General features: G+C 34.3%; 1 protein-coding gene across 6 annotated transcripts in view; it reads left to right on the plus strand.

Annotated features, from left to right (window-relative positions):
- The window catches only part of RTCA (RNA 3'-terminal phosphate cyclase), a 39625-nt gene extending 18803 nt beyond the window's left edge, over window positions 1-20822 (plus strand). For all 6 annotated transcript variants that reach the window (XM_079110836.1, XM_079110837.1, XM_079110835.1 and 3 more), the window contains exons 5-11: window positions 2041-2099; window positions 3631-3772; window positions 4035-4159; window positions 5022-5080; window positions 13731-13825; window positions 15335-15439; window positions 18503-20822. In XM_079110836.1, coding sequence (XP_078966962.1) covers window positions 2041-2099; window positions 3631-3772; window positions 4035-4159; window positions 5022-5080; window positions 13731-13825; window positions 15335-15439; window positions 18503-18604 — 687 coding nt within the window. In that variant the 3' untranslated portion in view covers window positions 18605-20822. The remainder of the gene's footprint in view (window positions 1-2040; window positions 2100-3630; window positions 3773-4034; window positions 4160-5021; window positions 5081-13730; window positions 13826-15334; window positions 15440-18502) is intronic.
- The last annotated feature ends 264 nt before the right edge of the window (window positions 20823-21086 follow it).

Raw genomic sequence — 21086 nt, forward strand, 5'->3', positions numbered from 1 at the left:
TATAAGGTATCTATGGAACAAACAAATTTTGTGTTTAGATTTAAGTACCATCCCCAAGATATCTTTTTATGTACATGTACATGTAAAATCTGAAAAAGTCTGAAACTCAGAACTCTTCTGATCCTGAGCATTTTGGAAAAGGGTCACTCTAGGTTTATTGTGGCATTCCTTACCATTAAATTCACCCTTCTTAATGTGCAGTTTGATGATTTTGGATAGTAAACATGTATCTGTAAATCAGCCACCACAATAAATATCCATAATACTGCCATTACTCTAAAAATTCCCTTATCCGCCCCTTTAGTCAGCCCTGTCCCGTAGCCCCTGGCAATCACTTTGTTTTCAATCATAGTTTTGGCTTTTTTTATTTTTATTTTTTTTAGAATTTCACATAAAGGAGTAATTACTGTATGTAGCCTTAGAGTCTAGTTTTTCATTTGCATTAGTACTTTAGACTTACGGTGTTACTTGTATTAGCAATGAAAGCTAAATGGTTATATTCTATTATATGAATATGCCAGTTTGTTCATTCATTTACCTATTGAAGGGCATTTGGGTTGTTTCCACTTTGGGGCAATTATTATTTTATTTTTTGGCAGCACTGGAGATCAAACCCAGGGTGCTGTACCACTGAGCTACACTCCTAGCCCTTTTTAGTTTTTGAGACAGGGCTTGTTAAATTACCCAGGCTGACCTTTAACTTGTAATTCTCCTGCCTCAGCCTCACAAAGTGCTGGGTTTATAGATGTGCACCATTGTACCCGGCAGTTTTGGCATTTCTGAATGAAGTTGCTGCCAACATTTGTGTGCAGGTTTGGGTTAAACATAAATTTCCAGTTCTCTTGTATAGATACTTAAGAGTGGGATTGCTGGGTTATCATAGTAAGTACATGTATAACTTTATAAGAAACTGCCAAAACTTTTGGCATCCAAAATAGTTAACAGTGTTCGGCTTTTTCACCTGTCCCTTAGGAAAGTTCCAGCTGTTTACCATACTACCCAGCACTTAACATCCTCAAGTTTTTATTTTTAAATTTTTTTCTGCTTCTCTTTTTTATGGTAGCAGGAATTGAACTCAGGGCCTCACATTATACCAAGCAAGCACTATACCACTGAGCTACACTCCTAGCCCTGCCTTCTTCTTCTTCTTCTTTTTTTTTTTTTTAACTAACTGAAGTTTAGTAACATCTATACCTCTTGCATACTATGGAGGAAACCTAGTAAAATGAATAAATCTCTAGAATATATCTTACAAATTGCCTTAGACTTAAATTAAATACCTTAGACTTAGATTAAGTACCATCTTTCTCTGAAACATTGCAAGCCCAACGGATAGTATAATATTTTTAAAGTCAGTGTTATAGGATGTATAATGAAACTTAGTCTCTCTTGGTAATTCTACTTCAAGCAAACTATCCTAATAAAATAGTATGAAATGTAGTCAAAGGTAAATGTTAAAGGTATTTGAGCAGAGAATTATTATTAATATTTATCATTATCTAATCATGAGAACTTAGGGAATGGTTAAGTAAATAATGCTCAAATGTCGTATTCATTTAAGTTTTATTTAGGAAGATTTTTATGAAGTCAGAAATACGCTTATGCTTATAATGTTACAGGGAAGAAATAAGGATAAAACATTTTATATGCAGTGAGATTTCAGCTTTATAAAAGAATTGAGAGGGCAGAATGGAATGTTGTTCACCAGTGCCCCTACTTTCTTACAGTGTACAGTGTATTGAGAAGGGTCAGTAAGTATTGGTTTCTGGAGTAGAGTAAACATTGGGTTCAAATATTCTGAGTTCTGAATGTTTTTTTCTCATTAGACTTGCACAGCCCTGATTAACTTATTGTTAAACTTTTAAATTTAGCTAATACCAGTTTTTTTCATTTGAAAAATGGAACTAGTCTATATATTTTGATGTTACAGTTTACTTATAGCACCCAATTACTAACTCGATACAGAGCACTTTTCATATAATAATTTTACTTGTTGAATCAGTGACTATTGGTGGTTGCAATAACAATTGTTTTTTTCAGGTCTTCAAGCCAATTGTTGAAAAATTTGGTTTTAAATTTCATTGTGACATTAAAATGAGGTAAGTTACTTATTTCTTAACCTTTTCCATCTATTATTTATGCTAAAATTAATGGAAAAGTTAGACGTTGGAGAACTGTCATTCTAATACACTTAATATAGTACCCTTAAAACATTTCTTATTAAGTAATTGTACTCTGCAGCTTAAAAACAATAAGTTGCAAGGGTGGTAGCCTTGAATGCAGCTACATGTGATATTTCTTTCTTTCTTGAGAGAAATATTTTCAAGGGAATTTCTACATGAAGACATCTTTGTATCTAATGTTATCCATGCACCTGCACAGTTTAAATGGTCAAGGTGTGCAGACACCTGAGCTAAGCACTGTAGGGTTATAAAAAAGATTATTTTCTATTGTGTGATCAGAATTGTTTTCTTAAGAAGCACATTGGACATTTGGATTCTTTCTTTTTTTAAGTCTTTCCTTCTGTTACACAATGACAAGGTTAAATTTTTTGGCATGACATTTAAGTATATTGCAGTCTTACTCCTATTTACCTTGCTAGCTTCATTTTCCCTCCCCTGTTTTCAGCTTGTCCTACTTTATAACACAGTTGCATGCTGTCCTTTAAACATACTTTGTATCTTTGATCTTCACATCTTTGTGTTATTCTTTTTTCATTCTCCTAAAAAATTCTAAATCCTGTTTTTCTAAATAAAATTTGTGATATTCTATATGAACTCTCTGTGATCATTTTCTGTCGGAATCTATATTTGCACTTCTGTTGTGGTCCTGCTTACATCCTGTGTTGTATTCTAGTTGACTCTGTAGAACCATTGCCCTGTTAGATGGAGAATTCCTTGAGGATAGCACACTGTCATTCTCAGCAGCAGCAATGGAATAAATGACACTAAATAATTGAGTTTAGATTCTGTTAGTATTCAACTATTTAAATATTCATCAGTTATTTATGTGAACTCCTACTATGTGCCAGACACTACTTGAGGCGCTGGAAATAGTAGGAACAAAACAGCCTTGCAAATAGAACTTTCTGCATTGAGGGAAATGTTCCCTATCTACACTGTCCAGTATGGTAGTCACAATCAAATGTGACTATTGGGCATTTGAAACATAGCTAATGCAATTGGGGAATTAATTTCTAAATTATGCTTAATTTTATTTGCTTCTTTGTTTTTATTTAAACTTCTTTTTTTCTTTTTTAAAGGAGGCAGGGTCATGCTGCATTGCCCAGACTGTCATGAACTCCTGGGCTCAAGGGATCCTTCTGCCTCAGTCTCCTGAGTTGGAGTAGCTGGGACTATAGGAGAGTGCAACCATAATTGGCTTGGGGCTGGTGATTGAACTCAAAGCCTCATGCATGAACCACTGAGCTATACCTCCAGCCATAAATTTTACTTCATTGTAATAGTCACATGCAGCTTGTGGCCACTGTATTGAACAGTCCAGACCTAAAATATGGTTTAGAACTTTTCATGAATTGCATATTTGGATATCATTCACATTATTTTAATATAAAATTGTGCTTCATATTTGTCATGCAGTTTATATAGATATTTGTTACACTTTTTATAGGGGCTATTATCCAAAAGGTGGTGGTGAAGTGATTGTCCGAATGTCACCAGTTACACAGTTGAACCCAATAAATTTAACTGATCGTGGCTCTGTGACTAAGATATATGGAAGAGCTTTTGTTGCTGGTGTTTTGCCATTTAAAGTAAGTCATCTAAATGTTCTTAGAAATGTATGCATGTCTTGGTAAGTATTATCTAAATTTTGAAATTATTAGGACTTATTTTTTAATCCATCTTTTCATTAAAAATTTTCTTCAAATTCAATGCTCTCTGGAAAATCAAGTTTTTAAATAATACATGTAAAAGTTAATTATTTTATGTGCCTTTAAAATCTTGGAAACAATTGTTCAAATAATCAATAATTAATTATTATTATTTTGGTTTTTTTCTGTCTTGCCAAAACAGGTAGCAAAAGATATGGCGGCAGCGGCTGTGAGATGCATCAGAAAAGAGATTAGGGATCTATATGTTAACATTCAGCCTGTTCAGGAACCCAAAGACCAAGCATTTGGCAATGGAAATGGAATAATGTGAGAAAATACACTTTCTTAGACATCGATTGAGAGCCCTGAAATAGTTACTGATAGTTAGCTTTCCACTGTTATGATGAAATACTTGAGATACACAATTTAAAAGGAGAAAAATTTTTATTTTAGTTCACAGTTTCAGAGTTTCAGTCCATGGTTGCTTGGCTTCATTGTTTTTGGACCTGTGGTGAGGCAGAACATCATGGCAGAGAGTGCTTGGTGGAACAAAGCTGCTCACCGCATTTTGGTCAAGGAGCAAAGTGAAAGAGGGAAAGAGAGAGAGGAAGTGGCTGGGGTCCCAGTATCCCCTTCAAGGGCATGTCCCCCTTGACCCAACTCCCTTTTGCTAGGCCCCACATCCTAAAAGTTCTCTCACCTCTTACTGCACCATCAACTAGCCATCAAGCCTTCAACACACGGCCTTTGGGGGACATTTAAGATTTAAGCTGTAACTATTATCCTATTTAAATTAAAGATTTCAAGTTTTCGTGCTCATTTAATTGTTTAAAAAGACATGTTTTTAAGGGCATCTCTACCTAAATAACTGTATGATGAATTAAGATTTTATAGTATCGTGTCTGAAATGGTACCATTTACTACCAAAAACATAACTTTGGGTGGCAAGGACAAGCGATGGCATCCTTTACCTGTGAGTGAATTAGAATCTGATGTGACTTATCCCAGTTGAATCCGATGGATTGAAAATGTTACTCAGTCTGCTCTGTGTAGGAAGAATTTTGCCGTTACAATGTACTGGCCATATGTCATTTTGCCTATTTAACATTGTTCTTCTGTGTTTTATTTACATGTAATTTTAGAATATTTGTAGCCTAAGAGTAATACTTTTTTTTTCCCCACTGTATAGCATTATTGCTGAGACATCCACTGGCTGTTTGTTTGCAGGATCATCACTTGGGAAACGAGGTACAGTTAAATGAAAAGGGGTTCATAGTTCCTGTTGCTACTATAAAATTAATTATGTCAGGATTGGAATGTTATAGGGAATGATGAATGACAGGTTTAAAAGTCTACAATTAACTAATTCTTTTTTTAAAAATTTTTCATTGTAGACGAACACAATACTTTCATTTGTTTTTATTTCTATGTGGTGCTGAGGATTGAACCTACTGCCTCAAATGTGCAAGGCAAGCTCTCCACCACTGAGTTACAACCCCAGCCCAGTTAACTAATTCTTAGAGTCAATTAAACTTTAAGTATTTTTCCTATTTTTATATTTTGAAAATATTCATACCTATAAGAAAAGTTGAGTGACTAATTCAATTAGTCATCTACATACTCTCTCCTAGATTCATCACTTGGGAACATTTGGTTGTGTTATGTGTGTTTCTGAACTGCTTCAATGTAAGGTATAGACACCATGCCTTATTTGTAAATACTGCAACATGTAAGTTCAAAAAACAATATCTATATAATCATAGTATCGTTTTTACACCTGAAGAATTTGTCTATGATATGCAGATAAACCAGATGTATTTAGACATAGCAAGTTGTCTCCAAAATATTCTTTAGAGCAATGTGATATATTTTTTAAGTATAAAATACTCTCTTTTTTTTTTCTTCCTTTCATAATACTGGCATTTTTTAAAGTCTTTTTAAAAGTCATTTTTCTCATAAAATTTCCCACAGTTTGGATTTATCTGGTTATTTCATGATTAGATTATTCAGACTAAACATTTTTAGCAAATAGTGCATAGGTGATTTTGTGTCTATATCACTACATTGCATCAGAGAGCACATAAAATCATTTTACTCTTTATTGATAAGGCTGAGTGTGATCACATGGTTGAGGAGGCGTTCTCCAGATCTGCTTGCTATAAAGGTACCTTTTCCTTTTACAATCAATAAGTAGTCTGGGATAATACTTTGAGACTGTCTGATTATTCTCTTCCCATACAACTTTCATCCAGTGGTTCTAATATCTACTGATGATTCTTCCTGTACCAGTTATTACATTGATGATTGGAAAGTACTGAATATTTGGGGGAAAAGTAAATCTTTTCCCCCAAATATTTAAGATTGGCATATTAAGAAGAAGAAATGCATATATCTGTTTGTTTAAACAGTTTGTTACCCAGGGACCCTTCCACTTAGCTACATCTCCAACCCTTTTTATTTTATTTTAAGACAGGGTCTTACTAAGTTGCTAAGGCTGCCCTTGAACCTGTGATCCTTCTACTTCAGCCTCCTGAGTCACTGGGATTACAGGTGTGTTCCACTACATCTGGTGGTTAATATTTAAAGTTTTGCTAGTCAGGCAACTTCTCGTTTATGGTAATTGATTGGTTCATTCCTACTTTTTAGCATCTTTAAAAATGCTTATGCCAGCCAAGTATGGTGGCACACACCTGTAATCCCAGCTGCTCAGGAGACTGAGACAAGAGGATCATAGGTTCAAGGCCAGCCTGGGCAATTTAGTGAGATTCTGTCTCAAAAAAGCAAAAACAAAAATGCTTCTGTTAGCTATGCTGTTTAACCTCATTATTAACTACTGAATACAAAAAAATTCAGACGATTTTAGCCTGCTAGATGGTAGACACTAGTTGGGCCTCAAATATAATCAATATAATAGAATAAGTAAAATCATCATCTCTACAGATATGGCATGCAGGCCTATAGATATTCAGGACCCTGAGTGAGGCAGAAAGATTCTTAAAGCCTAGAAGTTCAAGACTAGACGGGTTAACATAGTGTGACCCCCGTCACCAAAAACAAAAGAAAAAGAAATCACCATTCCCCAGTTGACTCACATAATGAGATCTGTCTAAATCTCTGCTGTTCACAGTGTGGCTGGGAGACAACAACAAAACAGCATCATCTGAGAGTTTTGTTAGAAATACAAATATGGGGGCCTACCAGACCTGTTTGAATCTATGAAGGTTGAGCATATGGCTCAGTGGTAGAGTTCTTGCCTAGCATGTGTGAGGATCTGATTTGATTCCTTGAAAATAGGACCCAAGAATTTGTTTTAATAAGTTTTCCAGATACTTCTGAAATATCTTGAAGCATGAGAAGCAGTGATATAAAATATGTATTTATTATAGACTTAACTACCAAGCACAGTGAGGAATCAGTGTGAATACTTAACCACTGCATGGAGTATCTACACATCTTGAAAAGCAAAAATAATGCAAATATAAAGCAGAGAGATGGAGCAGACACATTATAAATAATAAGTATTTGATGGACATTGGGAAGTGAGTTCAGTTAGTTTTATCATGGGGTACCACAAATGTGCCAAGTACTATGTACTAGGGATTTAGAAGTGAGAGATACTATGCCTTACACCCAGCCTAGTCTGGTGCAGAAGACAAACCAGTGCTGATAGTGTTATCCCAAGGTACCGTAGAGACAAATGCAAGGGAAGAAAAGCTAATCCTTCTTTGAAGGATGACTAATCCCAATTCTACCTTTTGCCATTCATTAATCGTCCATCAGGGGGATAAGTGGAAGCCAAATAGAAAAATGAGAACTAAGGTGCATTGATACAGCCATTATGGAAAATAGTACAGAGATTCCTAAAGAAACTAAAAAGAGAATTGCCATATGATCCAGCAGTCCCTTTTCTGGGTAAATACCCAAAAGAAACGAAATCCCCTCATAAAGATTTATCTGTATTCCCATGTTTATAGTACCATTATTCATAATAGCCAGGATGTGGAAACAACCAGATGTACTTCAGTGGATGAATGGATAAAGAAACTGGTGTATATATGCATTTAAGGATTATTCAGCCTTAAAACAGGATGGACATGGTAGATATTGTAAAGTGAAATAACCCAGATAAAGAAAGAAAATATTGTGTGATCTCACTTATATGTGGAATCTAAAAAGAGAAAAGGTCAAATATATAGAGGGAATGTAAGAGTGATTTACCAGGATGAGGTGAGGGGGAGGAAATGGGGAACTGTAGGTCAAAAGATAAAAAATAATAGATCCATAGAGTGAACAAGTTCAAAAATCTGGTATATAACATGAGAACTGTAGTTAATAATACTGTATGTTAGGATTTTTGTTAAGTGAATAGATTATAGTTGCTCTTGCCCTAGGTGGAAGAATGGGTAACTGAGAGATGATGGATATGTTAGTATGTTTCATTAAAGTAATGATTTTACTTTAAATATATCTCAAAACATTGCATTTATATCTTAACGGTATTTAAATTTTTTTTAAAAAGTGGAAGCTAAGGAGCAGGGACAAAGGAAGGTGTTGACAGAAAAAGAATATTTTTCTGTGCTTGAGTAATGCAAGTACATATGATAAGTATAGGGTCTGGGCAGAGGGGATGGAGGAATGGCAGGTGATGAGAATAGAGAGGTCACCAAAGGCCAGATTTTTTTTTTTTTTTTTTTTTTTTTTGCACTGGGGATTGAACCCAGAGGTGCTTTACCTACCCCTTTTTTGGGGAGGGCTTGAACTCAGGGGCACTTAACCACTGAGCCACATCCCCAGCCCTTTTCTGTATTTTTTTTTTATTTAGAGACAGGGTCTCACTGAATTGCTTAGGGCCTCATTAAGTTGCTGAGACTGTCTTTGAACTCGTGATCCTCCTGCCTCAGCCTCCCAAGTAGATGGGATTACAGGCATGCTCCACCTTGCCTGGCTAACCCTTTAAAAAAAAACAATTATTTTATTTTTTTATTTATTCTTTTATTTATTTTTATGCAGTGCTAAAGATCAAACCCAGTGTCTTACACATGCTAGGCAAGCACTCTGCCACTGAGCTACAACCCCACCCCCTTTACCTGGCCCTTTTTATTTTTTATTTTGAGGCGTTGTCTCATTAGGTTACTTCAAGTCTCACTAATTTGCTGAGGCTGGCTTTGAACTTGTGATCCTCTTGCCTCAGCCTCCTGAATCACTGGGTTTATAGGCATGCATCACTGTGTCTGACTAAAGGCCAGGCTTCGAAGGATTATAGGCTATTTAGTTGTCATAATGAAAATGTAAGGATTTTAATAAGAGAGTTTTGGAAGATTGATTCTGATAGCCTTGAAAGCCATACTGGAGGCAGGAAGAAAAGAGTCTGTTACAACTCAGGTCAGACATGGTGAGGTTTTGCCTCAAGGAATGCAGTGACTGGGGCCAAAATGTTGAGTACTGGTAATCAGGGTACTTAGAAAGATGAATAGTTTGTTGACCAGTTGGATATGAGAGTTAAGAGAAACAGTGTAAAGAAAACATTCTAGGTGTCTAACTTTGGTAACTGGGAACACTTAAATTTGTGAATATAGGAAGTAAAGTTAGTCTACCAGGGTAGACAATAATTTTAGATATGTTGAATTGAGATTGTAAAGGGACCATAACTCTGTTATTCCAATACATGCAGTTTGTTAACCAGTCCTGAAATTTTTTCTGATATTCTGTCAATATTTTTTCTCACTTTGTCATATGAGGTAACATTTACTTTGAAGTTGTCTTTTCATATCACAGTTGCGAAGTGCATAGTACTTATTTTTATTCTTACCATGGTGGAAGAATATAGAGAACAACAGACTTACTGAGATTGACTAATTAGTGCTAGTATGCTTCCTGTGTCAGGTACCTCAGTTTATGAGATGTTATTAGTGAGTCCAAGGGCAACGTGGGGTCTTCCCTCTCTTAATCTAGGTTCTCTGTATATTATGGATCTCAGATAATGTCATAACTGCCATTATCCAGATCCCATTTCATTTCTGGTTTAAATTAACTAGAAAGCTAGTGGACCCTGAATCCTAATGTCTAAGTGTTATTACCAAGAAGCAACATCAACCAGATTATGTGGTAGAGGCAGGAAGTTGTAACTAGTTGTGCTTTTATAGTTGTCTTAGTTACTAAAATAATATTTTTTTATCTTAGTTTTCTTATCTGTTGCATGAGAGAATTAACCTGGAGAATCCCTAAAATCCTTCCAGCTAAAATTCTTTAATCCCATAAGAAAGGTGAGGTTTTTTTTGTAAAAGAATCTTGCTGTTTTTAGATCAAGATATATATATATATTTTCACCGTGAGATTGGGGGGGAAAAAATAAGGAAAAAGATACATATATTTTAGTAGGGAGCATTAAACTGAGCATGAGAAAACCTAAATTTTAGTCCTATGTCTGCCATTATGCTGCACAATGACTCTGGACTTTCCTTATCTGAAAAATAGGATTGGACCATGATCTGTATATAAGGATTCATTCCAACTTTACTTGATTGCATTATGAACAGAATGTAGAACTGAAACTGGGGGTGTAGCACAGTGGAAGAGCACTTGCCTAGCACATGTAAGGCACTGGGTTCCACTCCCAGCAGTGAAAAAAGAAAATGAATATTGTTAAACATCTGTATTGCTTGATTACTCTTTGGTTTGGGGGGTTTATTTTTGTTTGTTGTTTTTGTTTTGGTAGTATTGTTGGTTGAACAACATAGGCTCTCATACGTAGTAGGCAGGCACTCTACCAGTGAGCTACATTCCCAACCTTGTTTGATTACTTTTGTCTGTCAGTTAGTTAGGTTCTTTACTGTGGGAACAAAACAATCTGCTAAGATCAGTTATGTCTCTGAATAATCAATCCCATTTAATCTGTACAGAAATTGGATTATAGAAAGCACTTTCCTTATTCAGTAGATGTGATAGGTCATTCATTGCATCTTTCGAGTGTCCTTAAAGTAAGTCCTTTGACCTTCTTTATTCAGTCTGATAACCATTTTATAGTTTTGTTCTTTAATAAGCTAGAAGACACCCAAATCATTGATTATTCATTTTAATCCAGTGTTATACACCATTAAAGTTCAGACCTTTTTTTAAAGAAACATGCAAAATATCACACATGCTAGGTAGAAAAGCATTAATGTTTCAGAAGAAATTAAGATTTTGTTCTTTTTTGGGGAGAGCATAATACTAATAAGCAAAATTCTTATACTACTGTCATAAATTCAGTCATCTCAGGCTGCTGGTAATGACTGGTAATAATATAGATCTTCATACTATTATTCACTATCAAGGTGACTGGATAGGAATGAATCTGAATGGCTCCAAGAAACGTTTTATCACTTGATGGAAAATTTTATTGTGTGTTCTGCTCTCTGGTCCAGGCTGAATATATCTGAAATGCTTGGATTTTGAATTTTTTTCGATTTTGTGTTATTTGCGTATACATAGTGTGAATTCTTAGGCATGGAGCCTAAGATCAAATAACAAAATTCACTTATGTTTTATATACATCTTCTATATATAACTTGAGGGTAATTTTATACAGTATTTATAATACTTTTGTGCCTAAAACAGCTTCATGATATGAATTTTCTACTTTGGCATCATGTCAGTGCTCAAAAAGTTTCGAATTTTTAAGCATTTTGGATTTCAGATTTTGGAGTTAGGAATATTCAGCATGTAATTACAAACCCAGGACTTCTTCCTATTCTCCATCCCAGTTCTAGACCTCTTTCAAGGATTTGCTTAAGTCTTATATGAAACCTTCTCAAATTATTCTAGAACCTGTAATCTTTTTCTTCTCTGAAACTCCTTTTGGGTATACAGTTTATACCCAAAAGTTCATAGAGCTTAGCACTTAACTTTCCTTTTATATATGAATACCTTTTATTTTCTTCTTTTTTTAATGTTCCCTTGGCAAGAGAACAGTAATGTTTGGTGCTCAATATTACCACTATTATTAATAGCTTATTATATGCTGAACTTGGTAATAAATACTTTATAAATATTATATCTAGTTTCTATAACTTTACAATATAGTTATTAATCATCTTCACTTTTTAAAAGAGGAAAAGGAAGGGACCAGTAGTATACTCTGTAATTCGACAAACTGGGGATGTGACTCAGTGGTAGAGCACATGCTTAACATATACAAGGCCCTGGGTTCATCACCTCAATTCCAGCACCAAAAAAAAGATCAGGATTCATGCCAGAAGTTCAAATCATTCCATTTGGTCATATAAGTACTTGACCAATTAATGATATAAAATTAATCTTTTTTATTATTATTATAACTGCTACAAGGAAAAACTGAGTTAAAATTCTGAAATTCCACTTTTCTGGGAATTTTACCAAGATATATGTAATCATATAAATTTGCAAATATAAAATAGAAACAAAATTAGCCACATTCTCATTTAAAAAAAAAAAAAAAGACCTTAGTTATAGATGGATACAATACCTTTATTTTATTTATTTTTATGTAGTGCTGAGGATGGGACCCAGTCTTCACACATGCTAAGCAAGCACTACCACTGAGCTACAACTCCAGCCCCAGCCACATTCTCATTTTTTAAGAGATATTTTCACTTGTAGCCTTGAATTTCTTTAAAGTAAATAACCTTAAAAGGGTAATTTGACTTTCCAGTACTTCTGACAGCTTTTTTTTTTTTTAATTCGGTGTTGTACCAAAGATTTTAGGTAAGTGCAGAGAGGTCAGAATTAGAGGAAGGGATATTCTGACATATTGATAATAAACTAAAACCTATTTGAATCTGTTTTTTTAAGATCATAGTAACAATCTCTTATTTTATTTTATTAGAGCTTTATGATTGTAAATAATAGTTGGGTTCATCGTGACACACTCATACATGCATGGAAATCAATTTCAGTTCATGATCTCCTCCTTTTCCCTTCTATCTCCCCACCTTTGTCTAATCTGCTGAACTTTCTTTTACTTGTTTGTTAATTAGTATTTGATTAGTTCCTTATGTAAATCTTATACTTCCCCCTTTTTTTTAATTTTACTCTAACTTCTGCATATAAGAGAAAACCTTTGACTTTTGAGTTTCTGAGTTTGGCTAATTTTACTTAGCATGATATTCTTCATTTCTGCCCATTTACCAGCAAATGCTGTAATTTCCTTCTTTTTAATGGCTGAGTAGAACTCCATTATATATCTATATACCACAGTTTCTTAATCCATTCATCTATTGATTGGCATCTGGGTTGATTCCATAATTTAGCTATTGTGAATTTTGCTGCTATAAACATTGATGTGGATGTGTCTCTGTAGTAAGCTGATTTTAGATCTTTTGGGGAAATATCTAGGAGTAGGATAGCTGGGTCATACAGTGGTTCCATCCATTTTCAGGAACCTCAGAACTGCTTTCCAGAGTGGTTCCTCTTCAAATCTTAAAGGGACTAAAACTTTAAAGTAGTTGACCTAAGAATGTTAACATGCTTTTTTTTTTTTTTCAGATGAAACTTAATTCCCATACTTTCTAAAAATCCTTTAGTTCCGATAGAATTGTCTGCAGACTAATTATAAATTATATAAATCTCAAGTTTTAAATTTTTCAAAGAGGTATACTATTATAAGTTTATAACTTAATTATAGACTGGCTTTATAACTAGTACTTTTAAAATAGGCCCAGAGTTACCTCTTTTTTCCTCCTCTAAGTCATTCAAAGATACAAAGTATTTGTATATGTCGAACTCTCAAATAATTAAATAACCAAAGGTCTTATCCTAAAAGGTGTCTGGATGTGTTCAGAGACCTAAAAAATGTTATGCCAGTGCTAACTGGGATATGTCAGTTCAACTTTTTGCCTCTCAGTAATTAATTTAATTTTCTTTTGCATTATGCCTGTCTTAGGTGTAAATGCGGACAAGGTTGGAATTGATGCTGCTGAAATGCTGTTAGCTAACCTTAGACATGGTGGAACTGTAGACGAGTTTCTGCAAGACCAGGTAATGACACTTTCAGTGAAAATCTTCCACCCCAATAGATTTGAACATTTGGTAATTGGATCAAATAAAAATTTTAATAATTGACTTTTTTATACTGATTAGCAAATCTTGTTTCATTACTTTTAAAAATTACTATCCTGGAGTTTATATTCCTCATATTTCGGTCCTCATCCTGTTGTCCACAGCATTTGACACAATTGCTTCCTTGAAATAATTTCTTTACTTGGTCTGAAATAGTGTATTTTCCCATCGCACTGGATCTGTGTTCTGGTCTCTTGCTAGTTTCTTACCATTTTCTCCTCAACTTCCAAACTTTGAAGAGACTTTTTTATCTATATTCACTCCCTTGGTTATTTTGTCCAGTCTCATGGCTCATCTATATGTAGACAACTTCCAGATTCATATCACTGACCAGACCTTTATTCTTAATTCCTTATTCACTAGATTTATACTTATATCAACATCTCCACTTGGATTTGTTTTATTCTTCTGAAACCTAAGACCTTCACTCCCATTGAGAAGTACTATTGAATTTTTCCAAATAAGACTTTTTTATAGTTTCCCTTTCTACCAAACTTTTCTCTCCTTACTCTTAGATTAACATCTACATTTAGAAATTTATTCCTCAGATTGGGAGAGTAGCTTAGTGGTAGAGTACTTACCTACCAAGTCTAAAGCCCTGTGTTTGATCCCTTGCACCACACACACACACAAGAAGAAAAATATTCCTCAAGATTTCTTGACCATTTTTTCAATGACAGTTTTTCATATATACTTCCTTCTTGTCCTGGTCTATTCTGTTGTATTCCCAGTAATTCTGTATTTATTTATTTATTCACCTGTTTTTAAAAAAATGTTAAAAGCAGTGCATGTTGGCTCACACCTGTAATCCCAATGACTTGGGAGGCTGAGAATTACAAGTCCAGATGAGCCTAAGTAATTTAGTGAGACCTTGTCTTAAAATAAAAATGTAAAGGGCAGGGATTGTAACTCAGTGGTAGAGGGCCCCTGGGTTCAATCCCTACTACCTCAAAAAATAAAATTATTATAATAGTAGAGGAAATTTGTCATATTGTATATGTCAGCTGGCATAATTATTAATTATAATTATATAATAATTAGAGATTATTCTAATTAAATATATCAATTTCCTACTCCATATTTTATTCTTAAATGTTAATTTTAAAAATTCCATATAGCGGATTGCTGCTAAGCATTTTTATACTACATCAGACTTTTAGTAACAATTTTCTCTCATCTTCTAAGGACTTCTGGAAGTCTAAAGAAATAGTAATTCTTGGGCTGGGAATGTAGCTCAGCTGGTAGAGTGCTTCCCTTGCATGTACAAGGCCCTGGGTTCAATCCTCAGCACCACACACACACACACACACACACAAAATAGTAATTCCTTTTTAGCTATCTGAATTCTAGTAGTATTTCATTATGGATAGCAGAATTATAATTCTAAACATTAGTAAATACTTTTCTTCTTTGTTGTTTTTTCAATAGCTGATTATTTTCATGGCATTGGCCAATGGAGTTTCCAGAATAAAAACAGGACCAGTTACACTCCATACACAAACTGCTATACATTTTGCCGAACAACTAGCCAAGGTGAGTATTCCATTAGAAAGAGTAATTGGGTCTTAGTTTAATAAACATAAAACTCATAAACATAAAGTTAGTTGTAATTGCTATCACTCACTGAGTACTTCCTGTGTGGCGCTTAGCTAACTCAACAATTTATCTGAAGCATCATTATTTTATTTTATTTGGTACCAGGTATTAAACCCAAGGGCACTTAACCACTGAGCCACACCCCCAGCCATTTTTTATGTTTTTGTTTAGAGATGGTCTCACAGAATTGCTTAGGGCCTTGCTATGTTGCTGAAGATGGTTTTGAATTTTTCATCATCCTGCTTCAGCCTCCTGAGCCACTGGGGTTACAGGCATGTGCCACTTTGTTTGGCTATCTGAAGCATCTTAATCTGCATAACCATGATAGGTGGCTATTTATTATTATCCTTATCTTACTTATGAGTAAAATGAAGCAGAGATTAAATTCTTCAAGGCCACATACATTTGAGTGCAGAGCTGGACTTTGAGCAAACCCAGACTGCATACTACAAGTCCTGTATGGTAGTCATGGTGGTACTGCCTCACAGAGTGAGTAAATATGTTTTGATGAGAACTGTGAAATCAGTGCACAAGGAATTCATAGTTGGCTATGAACTTAAATATTTATATGAAATTTTAAATATTTTGTTCTCACTTGGTTGTTAAAATATTTGCTGATATTCTAAATTGTTCAATCTTCTTAAATTTAGAGGGGTTTAAGCCAGGTGTGGTGGTGCACACTCGTAATCCCATCACAAGAGGCTGATTGCAAGTTCAAAGCCAGCCTCAGGAACTTAGTGAGGCCTGGGCAACTTCATGAGACCTGTCTCAAAATAAAAAATTTAAAAAAGGACTGGGGGTGTGGCTCGGTGATTGATGCCTCTGGGTTCAATATAGAAAGTTTGCAAAATAGAGGAAAAAACCTGACTTTAATTCTGCCTTACCAGTAAAACTACTGTTGACATATAGGTATCCCCCCCCCCCCCATCTTAAATTGTTTCCCTCTGCTTTTTGTAATTAGTAGACACCATTTCATTTCTTGACCTTTTCAATAATGTGTACCATATTTCTCTTGGTATATTCTCTCTTTCTCTCTTTTTCCTCTCTCTTTTTTTTTTTTTTTGGTGCGGTACTGGGACTGAACCCAGGACTGAGATGCACTGCCAGGCCTTTTTATTTTATTTTATTTTATTTTTCTTTGTGGTGCTGGGGATTGAACTCAGGGCCTTAGTGCTTCAGAGGCAAGCACTCTACCAACTGAGCTATCTCCCCAGCCCTGTTTTATTTTTTTTTGAAACAGATTCTCACTTATTTGCCCAGGCTGGACTTTATATTATGAAGTAATTTAAAATGATGAATTTTATGAAGGTGCTGACCTTAAGCATTTTAAAAAATTAAAAGTAATGCACACTAGTAAAAAGAAGAAATTAAACATTACAAATGTGTACCAAATCAAAAGCCACTGTTTCCCTACTCTTCTTTTTTATATAATTCTTCATAACATATACTCTTTGTTGTTGTTATAAAGATTTGGATAGATTTCGGTTAAATTGTAGGTAAGGCTTATGAGAATTGAAGGCAATTTTTTTTCTGATGAAAAGGATTAACTATTTTAAAATTCTCTATATATTTATAATGATAATTTATCTGTCTCCTCTCACAGATTGACCTCATTGATAGTAGTTTTATTTATTATAGTCTTCACTTTTTATAGTACTTTGCATATAGTAACACATTATTTTAATTAAATACATAAAGGAAAGTGCTGTGAGCTAGGAAATTTGTAGCTCCCACTTCTTGTTCAGTTGTATTGTGTTTCAACTGAGTGGTATGAAGGTTTCTTTATATTGTTGTGTCTTAGTGGAGATAGTTCATCTGTAAAATCTGAGACTTGAGTGAGTTGAGCACGGTGGCGCATGCCTGTAATTCCTGAGTGACTCAGGAGGCTGAGACAGGAGGATCACAAGTTCAAGGCCAGCCTCAGCAACTAGTGAGGCCCCAAGCAACTTAGCAAAACACTATCTCAAAATGAAAAATAAAGAAAGCTAGAGATGTGACTCAGTGGTTAAGCACCCCTGGGTTCAATCCCTGGTACCAAAAAAAAAAAAAAAAAACCTGAGACTTAAACTGGATAGGCTTTTTACATAGGTTTATACATGTAGTAGAAATGATTTCCATAATTGTTACTTGTATTTCATATTTTCATAATGTACATAATTTGAAAAAATACCTGTATATACATACAAATACAGACCCACACACCACATATAACTATATAAAAAATTTGGTTATCTAGCTCAATATTCAGTGTTCATTCCCAGTAATTTCAAATGTCCACTGTGTGTCAGTACACTGTCATGTAAAACTAAATCTGTACTCAGTTTTAAATTTGATTTTAAATCACTTTTATTAAATTGAACCACATTTGCTTTCAAAATGATCATGTTTCCAGAATACAGTGACAGAGATCAGATATTTCAATGCCAACTTTAGTTAACAAGTAAAAAGTACAATGTGAAGCCTAATAAGATAGAAGAAGGTATTAGTCACCACTACCATCCCACCTTACTCCCTCCCTTCTCTGAACTAGATCTTTCTGAGTAATGTATTTAGGGAATTAAATTGACAAGAAAAGTTTTGTGAGATTAAATGATAATTTCATACTTGACAAGATAAAAAGTTACAGGTTTGAGTTCTGCATTTTAAACAAATTTTAGGGAACAGAGAGAAAAGATGCATTATAACCAACAGTTAAGATTTCAGAATTGGTATTTGCCTAGGGTGCCCTCCTGGGAGTTTGGATCCATTGGGTATGCAGTGGAGATCTTCCATACGTATTCTGACAGTTCTATGAGAATGTGTACCTCTGAACAGGAACCATGGCTCTAAAACAAAATATGTTTTCGCTAGGCTATTGAATTTATTGTGAATTGTTTGATTTTTATGTCTCAGTAGCTTTGTACAAATGGGTTTGACATTAATTCTCTGTCTACTTAATGCTACAATTATGATTTCTTTATTCTCTTCATATTAGTTATATACTAAATATTCTGGTTTCAGGCTAAATTTACTGTGAAGAAATCAGAAGATGAAGAAGATGCCTCTAAAGACACTTATATTATTGAATGCCAAGGAATTGGGATGAGAAATCCAAATCTATAGGGTATTTACCTCTTAAACAGTACCTCAGTGTTGTATTGCACTAACTTATTTCATGCATACTATACAACAATGAATATTATTAAAGGGCCTGACTAAATTTGGATATGAAGTATGATATTCTAGATTTACCGAGAATGCTTCATCAAATTAATCTTACTTTGAATATTTCCTGAGATGGGAAATAAAATGTAAGAATTGATGGATATGTATGATAGCCAATTTCAATATTAAATTATTAAAATAAAATATTCTTTTTACTCTAGAAAATTGTTTTTCTGTTTGTAATTAAGTCAGGGATATAGCTTTGATCAGTAATTTGTGTATAGTAGTCTCTTAATCCAGTTTTACTTTCTGAGATTTCAGTTACCTGGAGTTAGCCATAGTCTAAAATTATATGGAAAATTCTAAACATAAATATTTCACCATTCTTAAATGAAACACCATTGAGTAGCCTGATGAAATCTCATACCTTTAGCTGTTCTGATTGAGATGTGAATCATCTGTCTCTGTATTTATATTATGTACACCACCTGCTTCTTAATTGCTTAGTAACTGTCTTGGTTGTCAGATCAATTATCATAGTATTGGAATGCTTTTGTTCATGTAAATCTTATTTTACACAATAATGGCCCCAACTATATAAGTAAGGATTCTGGCAATTTAGCTATGCCAAAGAAAAGCTGTAAAGTGCTCCCTTTACATATCATTTCACACCATTGTAAGAGTATATACTCTACAGTAAGAGAGAAACCACATTCACATAAATTTTATTAGAAAATACAGTCAAGCATTGTTTAACCACAGGGAAATGTTCTGGGAAATGTATTGGTAAGCCGTTTCATTGTGCAAATGTCATAGTATAGGTTAATCATTTGATGCAGCCTCTTAATGCATTAAAGAGACATGGTAAATACAATGTATGAAGCTGCTATTAACACTGTGCTATTTTGTAATAAATTTTGTTTTTTATAGCTAGGAGAATAATGACAAAAGTATGGTATAAGAAATACGTAAAGTGGTAACATAGTCATTTATTATCATTTTTTGCCTCTGTATAAAGTGCCAGGGATTTACCCCAGGACCTTTGCACATGCTAAGCAAGTGCTGTATCACTCAGCTACAATTCTGTAGAACTGTTATCAAGTATTATGTGCAGTACCTGTTTGTCTGTGCTGTACTCTTCACGTCTGGCAGCACAATAGGTTAGCACCAGCATCACCACAAACATGAGTAATGTATTGCACTGTGATGTTATAATGGATATGATATCACTAGGTGATAAGAATTTTTTTAGATCTGTTACAATCTCAAGGGACCACTGTTATTTAGGCTGTCCCTTATTGATCAAAATGTTGTAATGCAGTTCATCATACATTATTTTAATTGCTCTGATTTATTAGTTTTTGTCGTTAATCTTTTACTGTGCCTAATTTATAAATTAAACTTTATCATAGGTATGTTTGTATAGAAGAAATAAAACATTAAATACAGGGTTTCCTACTGTCTGTAGGCATTCACTGGGGGAGTCTTGGAACTTGTCCCTCGTGATTAATGGGGGACTGTTGTGTTGTTCTAATCTCTTTGCTGAAATCATATGTATAACTAGACAACTTTATATTAGTGTACTGCTATATCAACAGTAACATTAAAGAGGCATTGTCTCATTCTAATTATATATACCTTATATCTAGTGGGCAAATGTTGAATCTTGGAAAATGTTGAATTTCAATCTGATGAATATGTTCTGAAAGCCACCAACTAGAGTTGCAAAATTTTAACCCTAGTGGTTTGGCCAGCTTCAGCCCAAGATGTTTTTGCTTGGCTTATATTAAAAAATAATTGAGTGACTTTAGAATGGAATGTGCTTTCATCACTCTATTATTTTATACCCAGCCTGTTTCCACATTTAGATGATTTCCTGGTCCCTGTAGGCCATTGAGATTGTGACTCAAGTGAAACCAGTTAGGTGTATTAGCTTAATATGCTGTATAGTGAGGAATTCATTATAACTTGGATCTGTCTTAGACCTCATCTGGTGATAATTCAAACACAATTGAAGATATAGATCCAGAGAATGGTATTATAACACATTCATGGTGTCCTAAATTAAGTCTGTAGAGAACAATATTAAAAAAAATTTCATGTACATAGTCGTTATTCTTACTCTTGTTAGTCTCTGCTGTGGCCTTGGAAAGTTGAATTCAATTTGTTTTAAAGATGATGACAATACTATTATTTGATGTTCATATTTTCACAAATGGGTAAGTTTTATAAATTGCTCACTTTTTAACAGTTGAGATATGAGATATCTATTTTTAGAGTAAAATTTTTGGAGCAAAAATATGCTTATGGTATAGGATATTTGTTAGGCTCTGTTAAATTTTGGGGTCTTCATGCTGACGTGAGTGATCTTGCTCCTTCTGATGGGGTGTGCCAACAATGTTGAAAAGGTAGGCTGGAGTGCAGAAATTGGGGATCTGGG

This window comes from Sciurus vulgaris (assembly GCF_902686455.1).
Source record: "Sciurus vulgaris genome assembly, chromosome: 1".
NCBI lineage: Eukaryota > Metazoa > Chordata > Mammalia > Rodentia > Sciuridae > Sciurus > Sciurus vulgaris.